The sequence below is a fragment of the Physeter macrocephalus genome, chromosome 17 (genome assembly GCF_002837175.3).
Source record: "Physeter macrocephalus isolate SW-GA chromosome 17, ASM283717v5, whole genome shotgun sequence".
Taxonomy (NCBI): domain Eukaryota; kingdom Metazoa; phylum Chordata; class Mammalia; order Artiodactyla; family Physeteridae; genus Physeter; species Physeter macrocephalus.
The window spans coordinates 18,136,066-18,155,195 of record NC_041230.1 but is presented as its reverse complement, the minus strand read 5'-3'; the positions used below and the strand labels follow the sequence as shown (position 1 = coordinate 18,155,195).

General features: G+C 38.5%; 1 protein-coding gene and 1 pseudogene across 1 annotated transcript; both read right to left on the bottom strand.

Moving 5' to 3' along the window:
* Positions 1 to 2,246: 2,246 nt before the first annotated feature.
* LOC102990792 (glyceraldehyde-3-phosphate dehydrogenase-like) lies at positions 2,247 to 2,612 on the bottom strand (annotated as a pseudogene).
* Positions 2,613 to 10,287: 7,675 nt separating this feature from the next.
* On the bottom strand, positions 10,288 to 15,210 carry UQCRFS1 (ubiquinol-cytochrome c reductase, Rieske iron-sulfur polypeptide 1). Its single transcript, XM_007124814.4, has 2 exons — positions 14,953 to 15,210; positions 10,288 to 11,113 (listed from the first exon to the last, which is right to left on the bottom strand). The coding sequence occupies exons 1-2, from the start codon at positions 15,164 to 15,166 to the stop codon at positions 10,503 to 10,505; spliced, it is 825 nt and encodes a 274-aa protein (XP_007124876.1). The 5' UTR covers positions 15,167 to 15,210; the 3' UTR covers positions 10,288 to 10,502.
* Between the last annotated feature and the right edge of the window lie 3,920 nt (positions 15,211 to 19,130).

Genomic DNA, 19,130 nt, shown 5'->3' with positions numbered 1-19,130 from the left:
AACAATACCTGATATTCTCCCACACTTTTCCCACACTCATAAAATTACATGCAGAAACTTTTATACATTCTTTTATTGTTTTTGTTATTGTCACTTTGTTTTTAGTTTTGGCCCACTACAAATTCACCAAAACAAATATTCTTATACCTTCATTTTCCCATATTTGTGTGTTTATTTCTATGGGGAGTGTCTCAAAAGAGGAACTGCTGCACCAGTGGGTATGTGTATTTTTGGTTTTGGAAAGCAGTCTGGAGAAATATATTAAAATGATCTATTTCTGCCAGGAATGTATGAGTTTACCCTTTTCTCACACTTACTCAACAACAAAAGATACTAGTTTTCTTGAAAGTTTTGCCCATCTGATGGATGTAAAATGATATCTCATTACCATTGTGCTTAATCTGACAACTAGGAGATTTTATACCTTCTCATCTATTTACTAGTCACTCATATTTACTTTTCCTCTATTTGCTTATACATTCCTTTTTCTTTTTTTTTCTGGAGTTTTGTCCCTTTCTTGTCAATTTATAAAATCTCTATATTATAGATATTAACTAATCCTTTCACTTTCATTAGAATTTTTTTACAAATCTATTATTTGTCATTTGATTTGGATAATACCTTTTGTTATTCAAAATTTTATTTTTTTACATAAACAGGTCTATCTTTTCTGCTATGGGTTTTAAGTGTTCTGTCATGATTAAGAAGGTCTTTCCATCCTCAAATTACATACACATTTTCAGAGATTTTCTGAAATTTTTTTGTCTTACATGCATTTTAATCTCCATAGAATTTATTTTTATGCATAATAAGAGCTAGGCTCCAATTGTTTTCTTTGAGATGGATGGTAGGTTTTGCAAGCACCACTTATTAAACAAACCATTCTTTCTCCTCTGAACTGAATCCTGTTTTTCTTGTATTAAATTCTCATATACCCTGAGATCTAGTTCTTGATAGTCTATTTTGTTCCACTGACCTGTCTGTTCCCATGTCAATATCATATTAATTTAACTACAATTATTTTATAATAGGTTCTTGTATCTGAAGCAAATCTTCATTCTTCTTTTTTATATTTTTCTTGGCCATTCCTGGATATTTCTTCTTCTATATAAATTTTATGACAATTTTACCCTAAATAAAACAAAGTAAACAAACAAACAAAAAAAAAGAAAAAATGCTGTAGTAATCCTAATTGGAAGTTCATTAAATGTATATGTTAATCTGGAATTTACTTTTTAATGAAACTAAGTTATCACATTCAAGAACTTCTATCTTTCCATTTATTTAGATCTTGATTTAAACTTTTCTCTATAGTCCTGTACATTTCTAATGAAATGCATTCATGTTTTATGTTTTTTGGTCACAAACACATTTAACAAATATTTATTTAGCATCTACTATACATCAAGCACTGTTCTAGGTCCTGAGAATAGTGACTTAAAAAGTCTTCAACCAAGAGTAGCTTACGTATTATAAAGGTAATGCTTTTCCCCATTTTCATTTTTAGGAACTTACTTCTGATGTAGTGAAAAGCTTTGATTTAGAATACTTGTCTCACATCTCAACACCTTACCAAATTCTTAATTCTTGTGTTTTAATTAGGGCCTCTAGGTTTTCTGGAAATGTTACATTATCAACAACAAAAAATGTAGCTTTATCTCTATTTTCAAGGATTTGTACTGATTATTTCATTTTCTTGTCCTATCTATTACATTTTCTAGAACCTCCAAAATAGTGTCAAATAATGCTAGTGATAGTGGGTATCACTAGCTAGTCCTAATCTTTGGAGTCATCCTAGTGTTTCACAATTTAGAATGTTTGCTATTAGTTTTGCTAAATAGCCTTTCTCATATTTCAAGATTCTCCTTCCCTATTTATTTAGATTGGTGTTAGAAATGCCTTTTCCACATCTATTGATAGCTTTATGTGTTTTTTCTTCTTTGTTGCTTTAATAAAGAGTGTTGATACCAAATCACATCACATTCCTAGAATAAACCTTATGTAGTCAAAGTTTATTGTTCTTTTGCTACATTGTTTGATTTTGGGGGGAGGAGGGCGATGCTGGGTACTGTGTATTTTATTGATAGTACATGAGAGGTAGTGCTCCCTAAGCCCCTCCTCTTCTTCAGAGGGTCTGGATTGGAAAATGTGTTGAGCACAGGAAATTCTCAGTGTGTTGAGGGATCGAGCTGGGGCAAGGACTCCACAACTGAGGGCCTCTCACTGTGGTTGGTGGTTCAGGGCTCTTACTTCTTAGAGGCCATGTGGACCATTAAGGACCACCACCCTGTTGCTGTAGTCAAATACACGGTCATACCAGGAAATAAGCTTGACAAAGTGGTCACTGAGGGCATTTTCCAGCCCCAGCGTCAAAGGTGGAAAAGTAGGTTTCACTGCAAAAGTTGCAGGAGACAAGCTGGTTGTCAGTGTAGCCCAGGATGCCCTTTAGGGGGCCTTCTGATGTCCGCTTTACCACCTTCTTGATGTCATCATGTTTAACAGCTTTTTCTAGATGGCAGGTCAGATCCACAACCAACACACTAGGGGGGTGGAGACACGGAAAGCCATACTAGTGAGCTTACCGTTCAGCTCAGGGATAACTTGCCTACAGCCTTGGAGATGGCCTTTCCATTTATGACAAGCTTCCCATTCTCAGTCTTGACTGTACTCCTGAACTTGCCATGGGTGAAATTATACTGGAACATGTGGACCAAGTATTTGATGTCAATCAAGGGGTCATAATAACAATATCCACTTTGACAGAGTTAAAAGTAATCCTAATGACCAGATGTCCAATACAGCCAAATCCATTCAACCTACCCTTTACCATCATGTCTCAGGGATGATGTGGCTATCTGTCAAAGGGGAGGAGCAGAGAGCCCAGATTTCTGTTACTGGTATTTTATTTAGAAATTTCCATTTATTCAGTAAATGAGACTGATGTATTATTTTATTTTTGTATATTTCATATCGGGTTTCAATACTAAATTTATGATAAATTCATAAAATGAATTGTAGGGCTTCCATATCCCACCTCACCCCACACCCCCATGATGCAGAATTTTGCTAACCCCAGGTATGCTTCATGGACTAGTGGCATGGACATCACCTGGATGTCAAGCTCACTTCCTGGAACTTGTTAGAAATGCAGAATCTGAGGCCCTAACCCAGACCTACAGAATCAGGATGTGCATCATGAACAAGATCCCCAGATGAATATGCACAGTAAGATTGGAGAAGCTCTGACCTAGACTACTTTAAACAACATTAGAATTACCTTTTCTTTAAAGTGTCATATAGAACTCAGATGAAGACAACCAGTCATGGTAACTTTTTACACTTAACTTTATCTATGCTAATTGGTGTATTCAAGGTATCCGCTTCTTGAGTAAATTTTGGTATTTTACATTTTGTTAGTAAAGCATCTGTATCCCCAGAGCTTTATAACTTTGTTGCAACAGAGTTGCATTATTTTATTATTAACCTCTTCCATCAAGGGTTTGTTGCAATTGAGTTGCATTATTTTATTATTAACCTCTTCCATCAAGGGTTTGTTGCAATTGAGTTGCATTATTTTATTATTAACCTCTTCCATCAAGGGATGATGGCCAGCTCTTTTCCTCATTTTATGTATTTTTACTCTGTCTCATTTTTTCTTTATTTTACCTATTTTCTTGGTCTTTTCAAATAACCAGCTTTTGGATTCAATTAGTAATAATCCTTCAATGTTAAATGGGTGTGGGGGGGCACCCATTGGTGCCCAATGGTTCACAGTAATGTGAACCATTACTGTGAATGAGTTTAGCTTTGCTCTCTATTAGCATCAAAACCATGTACACGGGACTTCCCTGGTAGCGCAGTGATTAAGAATCCGCCTGCCAATGCAAGGGACACAGGTTCGATCCCTGGTCTAAGATCCCACATGCCGCAGAGCAACTAAGCCCGGGCACCACAACTACAGAGCCTGCACTCTAGAGCCCACGCTCTGCAACAAGAGAAGCCGCCACCGCAATGAGAAGCCCACGCTCCACAACGAAGAGTAGTCCCGGCTTGCCGCCAACTAGAGAAAGCCCGCGTGCAGCAACGAAGAACCAACGCAGCCATAGATAGATAGATAGATAGATAAATAGTTTTAAAAAACCCAAACATGTACACTTGCAAATCTGAACTTCCAAGGAAGAATGCAGGATTAATACCAATCTTCAATTGATAAAATACAGTCTTGAATAGGGACATACCTCCACCTAAATTGCCTTTCTACATACCTAATCGTATTCTAAGTCATCTATGGCCTCACTGGTATACCTCACTGAATAATGCTTCAAGCTTTTGTACATGCTTTACAGTTTATATGCCTTTCACACCCTTTATCTCATTTGAGATTTATATTTAAAAGGATCTAATATATAATTCTTGGCTAAGGGGAAAATGGTCCATAACCTGATTTTCATATCCTGAGATCAGCTGGGGCCCTCAGAATGCTCTGTCCTTCCAAAGGGCCAACTGGGCCAGAGGAAAGACTGTGTCTTTGGGGAGAGCTGAGAAAGCATGCATTCCCTCAGATCCAGGGAGAGATTGAGTTGGAATCTTACCACACATAAAGAAAACGGTAGATTTCAGCCATTCACCCTAGACTGGACAATTACATGAAACGCAGTAGCTTTTTTTCCCCCCTTCAATTAAGGAGTCAGTTATGTTTGCCCTTTTAAAACTGTATGAAAAACCTATTATTTATACACTTTCATTTCTTACCTTTGCAAATATTCTATTCAGATTAAGAATTTCAAAAGCCAGATGACTGTAAGCTTTTGCAGTCAAATTGGCTCAAGTTTAGGATAATAGCTACAAAAAATATCAAGTGTAGTTTATTGAATTTGAGATTTTCAGGTCACTGACAGACCAGTCTTGTATTGATTGTTATGGAGGAATTGTTACAAAGATATTGCTGAAGCCGTTCACAAAATTAATTTTAATTTTGTGCTCCAATTGGAGATTTCCAATCTATAATAATCTTTTTATAAGCATTCACATAAGCAAACACTTGAATAGTCTTTCTTTTGTGTTGTATTTAGGTTTCCTTTAAGTAGCTAAAGTAGAAACCATCTTCACCTCGCACTCCTGGCAGGACTATGTTTAGGACATTTTTAACCCCAATAAGTAGTGCTATTAAAAAAGAGAAAATAATCTGCAATCCTTCCTACCTCAAAGAAGAATTCATCAATTCACTGTTTGATAGTATTTTTCCTCTCTAAGCAAAATGTTCCCTTCCTAAATCCCAGGATGGAAAGTGAATAAAAGAGAGATGAAATGGTATAAGTAATGAAATTATGTCAACTGCATTTAAAAGTGTTGAAAATAGAATACTAAAGGACAGTCCTTTTAACATTGAAATATTACATGGGCTGAAGAATGTTCATTATGAAGTAAATGGAAATAAAGTAAAATAATACCATGTTCTCTTTAAGATGTTGAATTCATTATTTACACTTTTCAATTTTTTCTTCTGGGAATAAGGTCTAAATTTAAATACAAAATATCCTGTACTACAGTTCATTCTTCCTCTGACCTAAAGTCCTAGAAAGGTAAGATACACAAACGTTACATGATTGTTCTATTTTTTTAAATGTTAGAGCTGATATTTACAAAGTACTCCCTGGAAATTTCTCCTTTCAAATAATGCCTTTCAGAAATTCACTCCCCCCCCCCCCCACACACACACACTCAGAATTCAACTCCATGGCTGAGGACTTGCCATGGGTCCCAGCACCCTTCAGTCTGGTGGCGAGAAGACAAACCACATAAGTGAACTTTATAATAGAGGAAAATATAAATATCTAAATGGATATGCCCCGGTTATTCTGGGAAAACTTTCTGGAAGTCAATGTGATTTAGGTGCAGGGTACCACACTAGGTCTTGAAGAACAGGAGAGGACAACCTAGCTAACAGAAGGGAAAAGAAGGGGAATGAGGCAGAGGGGACAGTGTGGGAAGAGATTAAAAGAATATAGGTGACAACAAGCAAGATGTGTTACAGGAGCAAAGGGTTTACTGATGGGATGCAGGCAAGTAGGACCTTAACAGAGGTTCCATGTTAAGGAGCTTTGAAGTCATCTCTTGACCTACATTAATGCATTCATCCACAAAGAAACACTGAGGGGGTATTATTTTTCAGATGAGGAAGGGAAGCACAAAAAGATTAAGTGATTTATGTCAGATCACACACCTAGGAAACAGCAGAGGCAAGATTGGAACCCAGGAACCATGCCCATACTCTTCCCATAACTATATGCAGGATGGTTTTTTAGGGGACAGGATTGGAGGAAATAGGAAAGACCTGTTTGGAATCTTGCTGCAGTAGACCAGGCAAGAATTGACAAGGAACTGGTATAGTGCTTAAATTGAGGACTTTTTCAATTATATATGTGTGTGTGTGTGTGCGTGTGCGCGTGCGCGTGTGCGTGTGCGAAGGTCATCAGAAATACAGGACTTTCAATTATATATGTGTGTGTGTGTGTGCGTGTGCGCGTGCGCGTGTGCGTGTGCGAAGGTCATCAGAAATACAGGCTCTGGACTCAAGACTCCCTGGGTTAAAATAAAACCTACCAGCTGTATGATTATAGGCAAGGGACTACTATGTGCCTGTTTCTCTACAATCTAGGAATAGCAACATTACCTACCTGGTAGAATTTTTTGAGTTTTAAATGAGATCATATACATACACTCAACCTAGTGACTAGGAGTCAGTGCTCTAAAAGTTTGCCGTTATTTTTAGAATGCTACAGATTGCAGAGACAGTAATGGATCTGTTTCATTAAGAGACACAATTAGCAGGGTTTGGGTGTTAATTGTAATGGAAAAAGAGGCAAGAGAGGCTAGAGGTTTTAAGCTTGCCAACTGCTATGAAGATGGCTTTGGAGACAGGACTTCCTTTCCTTTTGGACATTTTGAGTTTTAGGTGTTAATGCAACATCCATGCACAGGTGCCAACTAAGCAGCTGAACATGAGTACGAAGTTCAGAGAAGTGAGCTAAGGGAGTCATTAGCAAATACTGATGAGACTGTGTTAGAACAGTGGGCCGAGGATATCATTCTGAAAAACATGGACATTTATTTTGGGTTAATATACAAAATGCAATGATATTCAAATGACATGAAAATACAGAAAATGACAGTTTCAGCACTGTGAGAATGAAGAATGATTTCTGACATCCAGAACATACTGTTTAAGTATGTTCCCATTGTTTAGAAAAAATCAGAGTACTAATTGCACATTTTGATCCCAAGCCATAGATATCAAATAAGGACTCAGACTGAGTCAAAGATAGATTTTCCAAAGGTATGCTCAGAAAGACCATAGTAAATTTGGTGTTATCTCTAACAAAGAACATTTAAAAAAATACTCTTTCCTATGATCACTTTTTTAAGAGCATAAGGCATGGATCTCAAGACTGTCCCAATTCCCAGTATAAAGAAGTGTATGTTAATGATCTCATGTCAGGGTGCCAACTGGTCAGGTTTCCTTCAATTTTCTTAAGTCATTTCTCCCTAATATCTAGGATTTTGTTTCAGCAAAATAATCAAAAAGCTATCATAGGGCTGCTCTATCTTCCCATTTAGCAAAGTAGTATCAAGTAATTTTACTTGTCCAGGCACTTGTGGAACAAAGCCTTCTTTTAAAAACTAAATGGGATTCTGGGATTTAACAGTGTATCATCAGTCAAAATATCATGAAAGACATAAGCAGTCCACCAAATACAGCAGTTCCAGCACAGAACACCTATGATGCACCTAGGGATCAGCAAACTTCCTATTCGTGTCCTCCACTGCCACGTAGCCTCTAATGCAGTAGTGTTTTGGCATTTCAAATATGAAAATATTAACTATTGAGGTATCATTTCAGGGTGGGAGGAAATATGTTATTTCTCTACAGAAAAATGGTGCTGTTGACAATTTTGGCAGCACAATTTTTTTTCAGTGTGTGGACCTGTGCTCCCTCAACTGAACATATTGCATTCCTGTTCCCCCACCCCACAAACACCCCCAATACCAAAAGCACCCTCCAATCATTGTGACAATCAAATGATGGCCACAAATGCCCCACAGAGCAGCAGTGCTGCCCCTGGTTGAACACTATTGTTATGAAACGATGGCTCTGTTGATTACAATAATGCTACCTCTGAGTTTGGATCTCTTTATCATAAAACCAAATACTGCAAACACAACAAATGCTTATCTAAGAAAACCAATTCCTATTATTACGGGAGTAGGATTAAGGGGCTCATAAAATCTTAGTTGGAAGGACTCTAAGAGAACAACTGTCCTAAGGAGATTAAGTGACAGGCCCATGTTTCCATGTTTAGGAAATGGCAAAGCCAGAAAATCCTAAATTCTTGTCTAGTACTTCTTCCACTACACAATGCTCCCAACTCACGAAACTAACAACTAGCAACTAACTCCTGGATATACTGGAAGCTCAGCAGCTTCAATTATGTACAAAAAACCAAAATTACTTGTTGACATAGGATGACAAAACAGTCACACAGATTTGCTGGTTCTAAGGACTGATGTAATGCCTCAAGGTCTCTACTCCAGGTTTAATTCACCTTCAAATTAAAAGTTGAAACTTTATCATCCAACTAAATTCCTCCAAGTAATAATTTTATGAATGTAAAATATATGCCAGCAAAGTTCCTATATTAGTATATCCTGAAGAAGTTATTAATAGCTCCTGGAGCCATTTTAAAAAAGAAAAGAGCCTCAAAATTCGGCAGCTTTTACTAGATGTATTGGTGTAGTATTAAACAATAAGTTGTGGGCAATTGGCACCATTAAAAAGTAGCATGAGTAGAGAAAAAAGCATAGTATGATTTTCCCCATGAATATTAGAAAAACAGAATCTTCACCACAACGATAAACAAGCAAAATATCCAACAAATATGTACCGACTTCTCTTGGCCTCATGATAAAATCAGGGGAAAAAAAACTTCATGTGAGATGATCCAAATATTAACACTAAATACTACAAAATATATTGCTCAGACATACTGATACAATTTCACTACTTTTAAACAATACAAACATTTCCATGGTAATCTACATATGCACAAAAGATCAAAAAGCCCTCCATTTAAAAGAGAACATGTCAAAAGGTAGTAAGTTACCAATGTTTGGCATTTTCTTCTCATATTTGTACCTAAATACTTGAACCTAAATGTCATTATATGGAGACCTAGAACAAAATATTAAGTGCCCCATTTATCATACCTGCTAATTTTCTTTCTCGAATGGTAAAAATGAACCAAAGATTAGTATCTGCTCATAAGCCTGGAAACTCTGACATTTTTCTTTTTTGATACACTTAGCTACTGATTTTAAGGACTAGAACCCTGGAAGGCCAGTTCCCTTTGGAAGACCCAATCACTGAATCTCATTTGCTATTTTACAAATGCACATGTGATCACAAGGTGGACCCAGGGAAGTACATTACTAATGCACCTCCAAATGGAAAAGGCAAGACAAATATATCAAGATGGCTGATTCTCAGCAAAGGGTAAAGCCCACTCCCAGTTTCCAGGGAGAATATCAGACCTTGGTCTTGTTTCACCTGTGTAACTGAAGGCACAAGGCAGAGAGAAGAGGGTGGCGATTCTGGTATGTCTCCCTATGCCCACCCTCACTTCACAGTGAAAAGTGGCGACTGCAAATCCAACTGGAAGAAACACCTCAAAATGTAATCATCAAAGAAACAAAACCAGCAGGATCATTTTCACACAAAGATAGTATTAAATCTCAGATGCACTACCCCCTTTCTTCCTCTGGATAGGATGGATGCAGGAGCTTTGGGAGACATGAATACCCACACCAGATGAAGGAAGTAACAGAGGAGCACTCCCCTTTTGGAAAGTTTCCCTCAGATAATATCCCATGCCACTGCCTCTTAAAACTGAAGAATTCTAATTACTAAGTTACTCCCATAAATGATGAATAAAATTTCTTGGCCCGTCACACAGGGGGGACTGGAGGGGTATCCCACACACATAGCCAGGTGTGCAAAATAAAGGAAACTTGGATACTATTGTTTCTGCCAATGCCAAAAAACATCTCCCAGGTCTTGGAGACAACTAGCTAATTCTACCTCATCCTAACCATGAGCTCTGTAGAATCTGTCCCTAACACAAAGAAGGTAAATAAACATGAAAGTGAATTATAGATTTCACAAATATCTTGTACACCGGTCTGTAATTTTTAATTAGAATCAACTATCAAAGACAATACACCTTTGAAGTCTTTGAGCATAACAATGTTTAACAGCGGCTTTATTAGGTGAATGCTTGAAAGTATTCAACATTAAATTCAATTTACTTCACATGTTTGCAAACACATCATTAGCAATTCTTAACTAATTAAAACCAACTAATTCGAAGTACAGAAGGCTTGTTTTCAAATAACTCTTCTGAGGTGACACGAAGACTGAAAGAAGCCTATGACTTGAGTCCTGGTCTCTAGCCAACAATCACTATATCATCACTGGTGAACTCATATGAGGGAACTTCTAGGTTGAGAGGTGCAGGCCCCTTCCTGATCCTGCCAGATGCATCATAGTGTGACCCATGGCAAGGGCAGTAATAACCACCAAAATCTCCTGCATTTGCAATGGGTACACAACCAAGATGAGTGCAAACACCTATCAAGATAACCCATTCAGGTTTCTTTACTCGTTCTAAATCATGCTGTGGGTCCCTCAACTGGGACACTTCAACTGCAGATTCCTGGTCAATTTCCTTCTTGGTTCTATGGCGCACAAACAGGGGTTTGCCTCTCCATTTGAAAGCCATGTTCTTGCCCTCTGGAATATCAGATAACTTGATTTCGATTTTCGACATGGCCAACACATCAGCAGAAGCACTCATGCTGGAAACAAACTGATAGATGACATTCTTGGCAGCATACGCAACACCCACGGTAGTTGTTGCAGTTATCAAATAGGAGAAACCTCTTCTAGCCTCACTGCTCTCTTTTGAAGACTTTGTACTATCTAACACTTCAGCACGACGATAGTCAGAGAAGTCAGGCACTTTGATGTCCGTATGGGAATAACGAACAGAAGCAGGGACTGCAAGATAAACAGAAGGTTAAAAAACACAATTAGATAAGGACTCTGAAAGGGGCATACATCAGGAAATGGACCTTTATGGATTCACAAGCAAAAATCAAATTATAAAAATGTGAAATATGGCACTCATTGGTCTCAGAAATGGTCAAGTTGGCAATGCCAGCATATAAAATACTGAAAACAAAATGAAGTCAACCACTACCTATCATACTGGTATGAAATCATTAGATAATAGGTATAATTGTGTTCCTCCTGATTGAACACTGAGATTCAGAATTCATAACAATTCAGTGCATCAAGTTAAAGAAGTTAAATAGCACCGTAAACAGCAATATTTTAAGTCCCCAAAAATTCAATCTAAGACATAAATATCACTCATATTTTCTGGATTAGAAGAGACCCTAAAACTCATCTAGTACACTCATTAAATTGATGTGTGATCATCTTATTAAACCAAATGTCTAACTTTATTTTCCTATCTACCTGCTCTCTGAAAGAACTGCTAAAAATTCATAAAACACTAATTATAAGATAATAAACATTCCATAAACAGTATAACTTTAGTTGCAGAAAACAGAGATTTCTATTCTAGATTTTGGGGTATAAATTCAAGTAAAACCACCAATGCGCAGAAAAGGATATCCTTATCAGGATACGTAGCTATCAAAATCAAATGAAATCTCCAAAAGAACCAATTATTTCAATTTAATATTAAAAAAAGAGCAAATTTTTCATGTATCCGGCTCTTCAGTGAAGCGCAATAACATCTATAAGAGTAGGGGCATTATCTTTCTTTTTTTACTGCTGAGGATCTCTCAACTGGGACACTACCACTGCAGGCCATAAAAAGGCCAGATGTTTACATCAAATGAATATTAAATAAACAAATCATTACTGTTTATGCAGTATTCTGGATGCAAGCAATTTATTTTTTGAAAAAACAGGTATGTCCTTCTGTCCCATACCATTTTTAAATGTCTGACAAAAAATTAACTTACAGTATCACTTTTAAGTATGTTTCAGGAAGTAAATCTCTTTATAAACTCTATACTCATTTAAAGAAATCTGCTACAGGTTTCCTTTTTAGAAAAGGGGACACTAAAAATTCCTTACTTTTAGAAAATGTTTCCAAAAGAAATATGCACTTTTAAAATGCATTTTCATGTAAGTTGCAATTCTACTTGACCTACTAGGCTGTCTCATCCCAACATACTTCCTTGAGCAGTCAAACATTACAATAAGACATTTCACACGGTTTTCAAGGTCAGTAATTTTATGGAAGCCATAAGTATTCACAGACAATGGTGAAACCTATCAAAAGCACTTTATGTACTTTTCTAACTCACTCAACATTTTCTGTAGGGGACCAGGACACAAGTAGTGACTACTTGAGATTCACAACTATGGCAAAGTGACATATCACATACTACCCTACTTAAGTATGAATTACTTTCCCTTAGCACTATCTGGGATTACACAGGAAAGATGTGTATCATACTTAAAAGATGAAGAAACCAAAGTTCATATTTCTACGTTAAAAGCCCTATTTACAACCCTTCCACACAAGGAAATGTACAGGGACACTAAATAGAATGGCTTTGTCACTATCATCCAGAGATTTAGTGGCAAAAGAAATCCAGTTGTCTACTCCCATTCTATCTAGTAGGTTACACTTTATACTGAGCTCCACCATCAAGAACATAAACTGCTATATTGCAAAAATCATTCTCTAAATAATTTATATGAATTGTATTAGGTGTGACTTAGTAGCAAAAATGCTAGCTAGATTTAGCTCTAAACTAAAATAAAATCAGATACTTATAGAAACATCATCTAGAAATGGAGAAAACTTAAGGCATTATAACAAAACAGAGTTTTCTAGTTTGTTTTGTTTTGTTTAAGGTGAGCTCTAATGTGTCCCAACTCAGGGATCTTCTCCTGACCCAACCACCCCTTCCCACATCCTCTACTAACCATCTTTCCACAAAGCATCTATACAGGAGATTTTAATATGAATTTAAGCTTCAAGCTGAAGGCATGATTACAGAAAAGAGGTTTGCCTTATGTTTCTACTTTACCACTTCTTGGAGAAGTCAGGTAAGCCCCTGATTTTCAGAAGAAACTCTTTAGCTATTTGACAAATTCCAAGATACTTTTCACCTTTGTTACTGAAATTTTCTCCTCCCTTAGTGTTTCTCACCTCAAGGTCCAAAGAACTGGCTTGGGCAATTTCTCTAAACCCCACTGGTGCCTGCCAAAAAAAACTGCCACTTTATTCATTCACAAATACTCTGCACCAAAATGCAAAACCTGAGGTTGTGGAAGATAGAAAAATAAAGGAGATATTCTCTACATATTGAAGCTCAAGGTCAGAGGAATCACCAATAAATGCAATACAGAGTGGAAAGTGTTATGTGCTATAAAACGTAAAGGAATAAGCAAATGTAAAATTTTATTGACCTGATCCTGAGTTGAGATTGAAAGGATGGGTAAGACTTGGAAATGTGGAAAACTGAGTGGGAGGACTATTTAAAGTAAAGAGAAAAGGGTGAATGAAGGCAGAATAAAGAGGGTGGGGGCAACTTGGTGTAGGGCAAAGGTCACCAATACAACTTGTCAATGAGGCCAGGCAGGTAGCACAATGAATCAAGTAGATCTGATGAGGGCTGTGATGAACTGGAAAAGCACTTGCTCCGACTAAGGGTGCAGCCAATGCACAGCACACTAGACATGGAACTAGAGCCCAGTGCTGCCAACTTTCAACATTTCCAGAGACGCCAGAAAGAGTCTGTTTTTTAAAACTATGCAAGTTGGGCAGACCTCAGGCACTTGGATCACAAGTTGCCAATTCAGGATCTCCAAACGGAGCATAAAAAGAAAAACAGAAAACAAGGCACCAAAGATAAACTAGGCTCTTCTGACAGAGGGTGTAAAACACACTCCTGGTGAGAGCTTATGGCTAAATCAGCCTTTCAAATCCACGCACTATCACGTACACAACGTGTATCCTTGTGCAAGTCACTTCACCTCTTATAGTCTGTTTTCTCATCTGTAAAATGGGAGTATCATCAACCTCTGCCGGTTGCTCTTCTTGAGGATGAAATTCCTCACGGTGTGAAAACCCTTTGGCCCAGTCCCTGAAAACACTGCTGATACTCTGCAGTGTAGTCTACACTATAAACGACCTTGCGGCTCGTTTCTTTTTCTTCGGATCTGCGGTGGCGACAGGGAAGGACACTAAAGGATGGAAGGTAGCGAGCGGGACAACTTTTCAAATATTAAAAGCAATTCCTATTTTTTGAGAATTTATAAAGTGCCCCCAGAATGTGTTAATGGCTTAACGTATAATTTTTCCATCTGAACCTTACGATATAACCTACGAAATTGGTATAATCATTAATCCATTTCACTGGTGAGGGAACACGTTTAGGAATTTCCCCAAAGGCAAACGACCCGTAAGCAGCAAAATCTCTTGTCAGACTTTGCTAGAAGCAGTCGGGCTCCACAGTTCTTGAACTTAACCGACGAAGGAGAATTTAGCCTGTGGTTGGGAAGCCTATACACAACCACAGAGGCCCAGAATGTCAGAGATGGAGGTCACCTGAGACCGCCCAACGGAGCAGAGCCCCCGCACAGGTGAGGACACCGAGGTCCGGGGAGGTACAGAGGCCTGCCCAAGGTCGACCCAGCCCGGCAGGCAACCCCATCCACAAACAGGGCTCCGCTCCATCTTCCAGCAGACCCCCCGCCCTTCTCGGCTGCTCCCTGGGTCCAGGGCTGGAGGGAGCAAGAAAAGAGGGACCCCTCAACCCCCGGTCGTTGCCCTCAGCCCGGCTCACCATTGAGGCCCACGGAGGCGACCAAAGGCCGGGCCGCGGCCTGGCCACTCAGCGACTCCCGGCACAGAAAGGGCCGCATCACATCCAGTACTGGCGACTCCGAAGTGGCGGGCACCGCGGCCTGCACCAGGGGCCGCAGCGCGCCCGCCACGCCGCGGGACGTAGCCGACAGGACGGGCGCAAACGGGCCCGAGCGAATGGCGACCGACAACATGGCGACGGCAACTCCAAAAGCCAAGGCGGTCACAGGAACGACCAACCACCTGCAGCGCAGGCGCGAAGAGGCGCCGAAGGCGCGGGACCTATGACGTCAGCGCGCCGGCAGAAGAGGAGCCCCGCCCCCACGCAGGGCGGGGCGAGCCTGGAGCGCCGCAGAGTCAGAGGCGGTGCGAGGCCGGGCAGGTAGGAGGGCGTGCGGCCTCATGTGTTAACCCCGGGTGTCTAGCGGCCTGAGTTCAGGGATCTGCCCCAAGAAATGGGGCAATGGAGGCCCCCAGGAATGTCCCATGGGTCGATTTTGCGTCCGTTAGGGCAAAAACCTCATTTATGGGCACCTAGGGATAAGAATAAGTTATCACAATAGTTTAAATAGGGATAATAATAGTCCTTAACATGTGTGCAAACGTTTATATATATACCCAACCATATATGTAAAATATGGTTGGGTATACATAGAAAACCCAGAGCAGAACTTAATATGTAGTAATTGCTATGTGTTTACTATAATGATTATTATCGTTATCTAACTAAAACCTTAAAAGCATTTTTAAAAGTCCAGAGACTTATGTGCAAAGCTTAATAATGATGATGATGGTGGTGGCTTATGTTTATTAATTGTTTACTATGTATTAGATTTTGTGCTTTACCTTCATTCTTTCATTTATAATCAAGATCCCTATAGCTACTATTTTACCAGTGAGGAAACAGAGGTTTAGAGGAATTATGTGCCCAGGACAGGATAATCCAGTAAGCTCTGAAGTGGGGAAATCTGTCTTCTTAGTCTGTGTGTGCTCTTACCTATTGTCACAGTTTCCCTAAGTGAGATTTCAGGAGATACAGAGATACGTTCCTAAATCAGTTTCTCTCACATGGTGAGAATGTTATTCCCTTTTTACTTCTCTTTAAATTCTTCTGATTACACCAATGAGAAAGTCCCAGTTTGGTGTTAGTATATCTTTAATTCTTCTCAAGACTTACTAAATCTCTCCTTTAACAGAATAGGTCTTAAATTCAAAGCCGTTAGGTAGTTGAATCTAGAGAGGATTTAATAATAGTTTATTTTCATGGTATACGTTTTCTAACCATACTGATTTTCCAAAGACTGCAGTGAGATAAAGTTTGTTTTACATTTATTTAGTCAAAAGTGAGTTAATTTAAATATTAAGTAAATATTAATACAAGCAGTGCACAGATTTGGCAGAGTTGTGATGGTGGTGGGTGTATGAACCAATGAAATTTCTCTGTGCCCTTGCATGGGCTCTGTGACCTAGGCAAGTTTCCTAACCCCTCTATGCCTCAGTTTCCTCACCTAAAATGGGGATGGTGATGATACCGTCTGTGAGGAATAAATGTGTTAACATATATAAAGCACCCAAGGGGCCTGGCGTATACTAAGCTCCAGGTGAGGGTTTGCTGGTATTGTTTTTATCTGACATATCATCTGTCTACTCTGAGAAGCCTTCATTTGATTCCTGATGACTCAATGATATTCCTCTCTAGGTCCACAGCACACAGACCACTTCTGCCTGGACCCTCCTCAGGGCCTAGGTCTTGGCCTTGCTTATTGCCCCAGGGACTGTGTTGTACTCTCAAGATTGGAACTGACCTCCTCAGGGTCCACCCTGGCTTGGCTAGCCACAGGGCGGGCACTGGGTTCACCCCAGCAACAACCCGAATGATAAAAGCAGACCCTTCCAGAGCAGCTAGTACATACCATGCACAGTTGGAGTGCTTTACATAAAATAACACATTTAATATCACAACAGCCCTCTGAGGTGGGTAAGAGTAAGTGAAGGATGAATGGTGAAAAAAAGGAAGGAGCTTCATAAGGTGAGCAGACTAGGAATTGTTATCACTAGACTCTCAGGGTTCAATCCCTGTTCTGCTATTCACAAGCTATATCCTAAGATGATTTATATATAACCTCTGTTTATGCCTCAGTTCTTCTATAAAATGAGAATAATAATAGTATCTACCCCCCAAAGGGTTATTTTAAGGATTAGATGGATTAATATATAGAGAGTGGGTAGAAACTGTGCCTGGCAAGCGCTATGTAAATGTCCATAATAATAATAAAAATAACTCTTTAAATTTTCTAGATGAAGAAACGGAGATTCAGAGAAGACAAATGACTTACCCAAAGACACATCATATTTTTTTCAGTTTTATTGAGATATGATTGACATATAACGTGTAAGTTTAAGGAGTACAACTTGTTGATTTGATACACTTATATGTTGTAACATGACTACCACCACTATAATGAGCTAATATCTAAATCACCTCATATAATTATTACCATATCTTTTGTGGTAAGAACACTTAAGATCTACTCTCTTAGCAACTTTCAGGTATATAATATGCTATTATTAACTATAATCATCATGTTGTACATTAGATCCCCAGAACTGGTTCATCCTATAACTAGAAGTCTGTACTCTTTGACCAACATCTCCCCATTTCCATAAATCCCCAGCCCCTGGTAGCCACCACTCTACTCTGTTTCTATGAGTTCTGTTTTTTTAGATTCCACATAAAGTGAGATCATACAGTGTTTGTCTTTCTCTATCTGAATTATTTCACTAAGCGTCACACCTTCAAGGTTCATCCAGGTTGTCCCAAATTGTAGGAGTTCCTTCTTTCTCATGGCTGAATAACATTCCATTGTGTATTTGTACCACATCTTTATCCATTCACCCATTGACAGACACTTAGGTTGTTTCCATATCTTGACTAGTGTGAATAATACTGAATGAACATGATACAGTTCATGATCATTCCAGTGTTATACAGAAACTCAAGATACAGTTTTCATTTCTTTTTGATATATACCCAGAAGTGGGATTGCTGGATGATATGGTAGTTCTATTTTTTATTTATTGACAAATCTCCATACATGTTTTCCATAGTTGCTGCACAAATTTACATTCCCATCAAGAGTGCACAGGTTTCCCTTTTCTCCACATCTTCACCAACACTTACGTCTTGTCTTTTTGATGGCAGCCATTTTAACTGTGACATCTCATTGTAGTATTGATATGCATTTCCCTGACTATTAGTGATGTCAAACACATTTTCATGTACCTGTTGACCATTTGTGTGTCTTCTTTGAAAAAAATGTCTATTCAGAACCTCTGCCCATTTTTAATTGGGTTGTTTATTTTATTACTCTTGAGTTGTATGAGTTCTTCATATATTTTGAATATTAATCCCCTATCAGATATATGATTTGCAAATGTCTTCTCCCATTCTGATGGTTGCCTTTTCATTTTGTTGATGGTGTTTTTGCTATGCAAAACCTTTTCAGTTTGACATAGTCTCACTTGTTATTTTTGCTTTTGTTGCTTTCAGTGTCATAGCTGAAAAATTGTTGCCAAGATCAACATCAAGGAACTTTTTCCCTATGTGTTCTCCTAGGACTTTTATGGGTTTTGTTTCCATGTTTAAGTCTTTAGCCCATTTTTAGTTAATTTTTGTGAGTGGTCTAAGATAGGAGTCCAATTTCATTTTACTCCATGTGGTTATCCAGTTTTCCCAACACCATATATTGAAGACACTATCCTTTCCCTCATTTAGTATTCTCGACTCCCTTGTCAAATATTAGTTGACTGTATAGGCAAGGGTTTATTTCTTGGCTCTCAATTCTGTTTCAGTCATCTTAAATTTCCTAAGACTTGTTTAGTGACCTTTTATATGATCTAAGCTGAAGAATGTTCCAGGTGCACTTGAGAAGAATGTATATTCTCCTGCTGTTGGATGGAATGTTCTATTTATGTCTGTTAGGTTCTTTGGGTCTAAAGTTTTGTTCAAGTCCAACATCTCCTTGTTGTTTTTCTGTCTGTTTTTCAATCTATCCGTTGTTGAAAAAGAAGTATTGAATTCCCCTACTATTATTGTGTTATTGTCTATCTCTCCCTTTAGATCTGTTAGTTTTGCTTAATATATTTCATTGCTCTGAT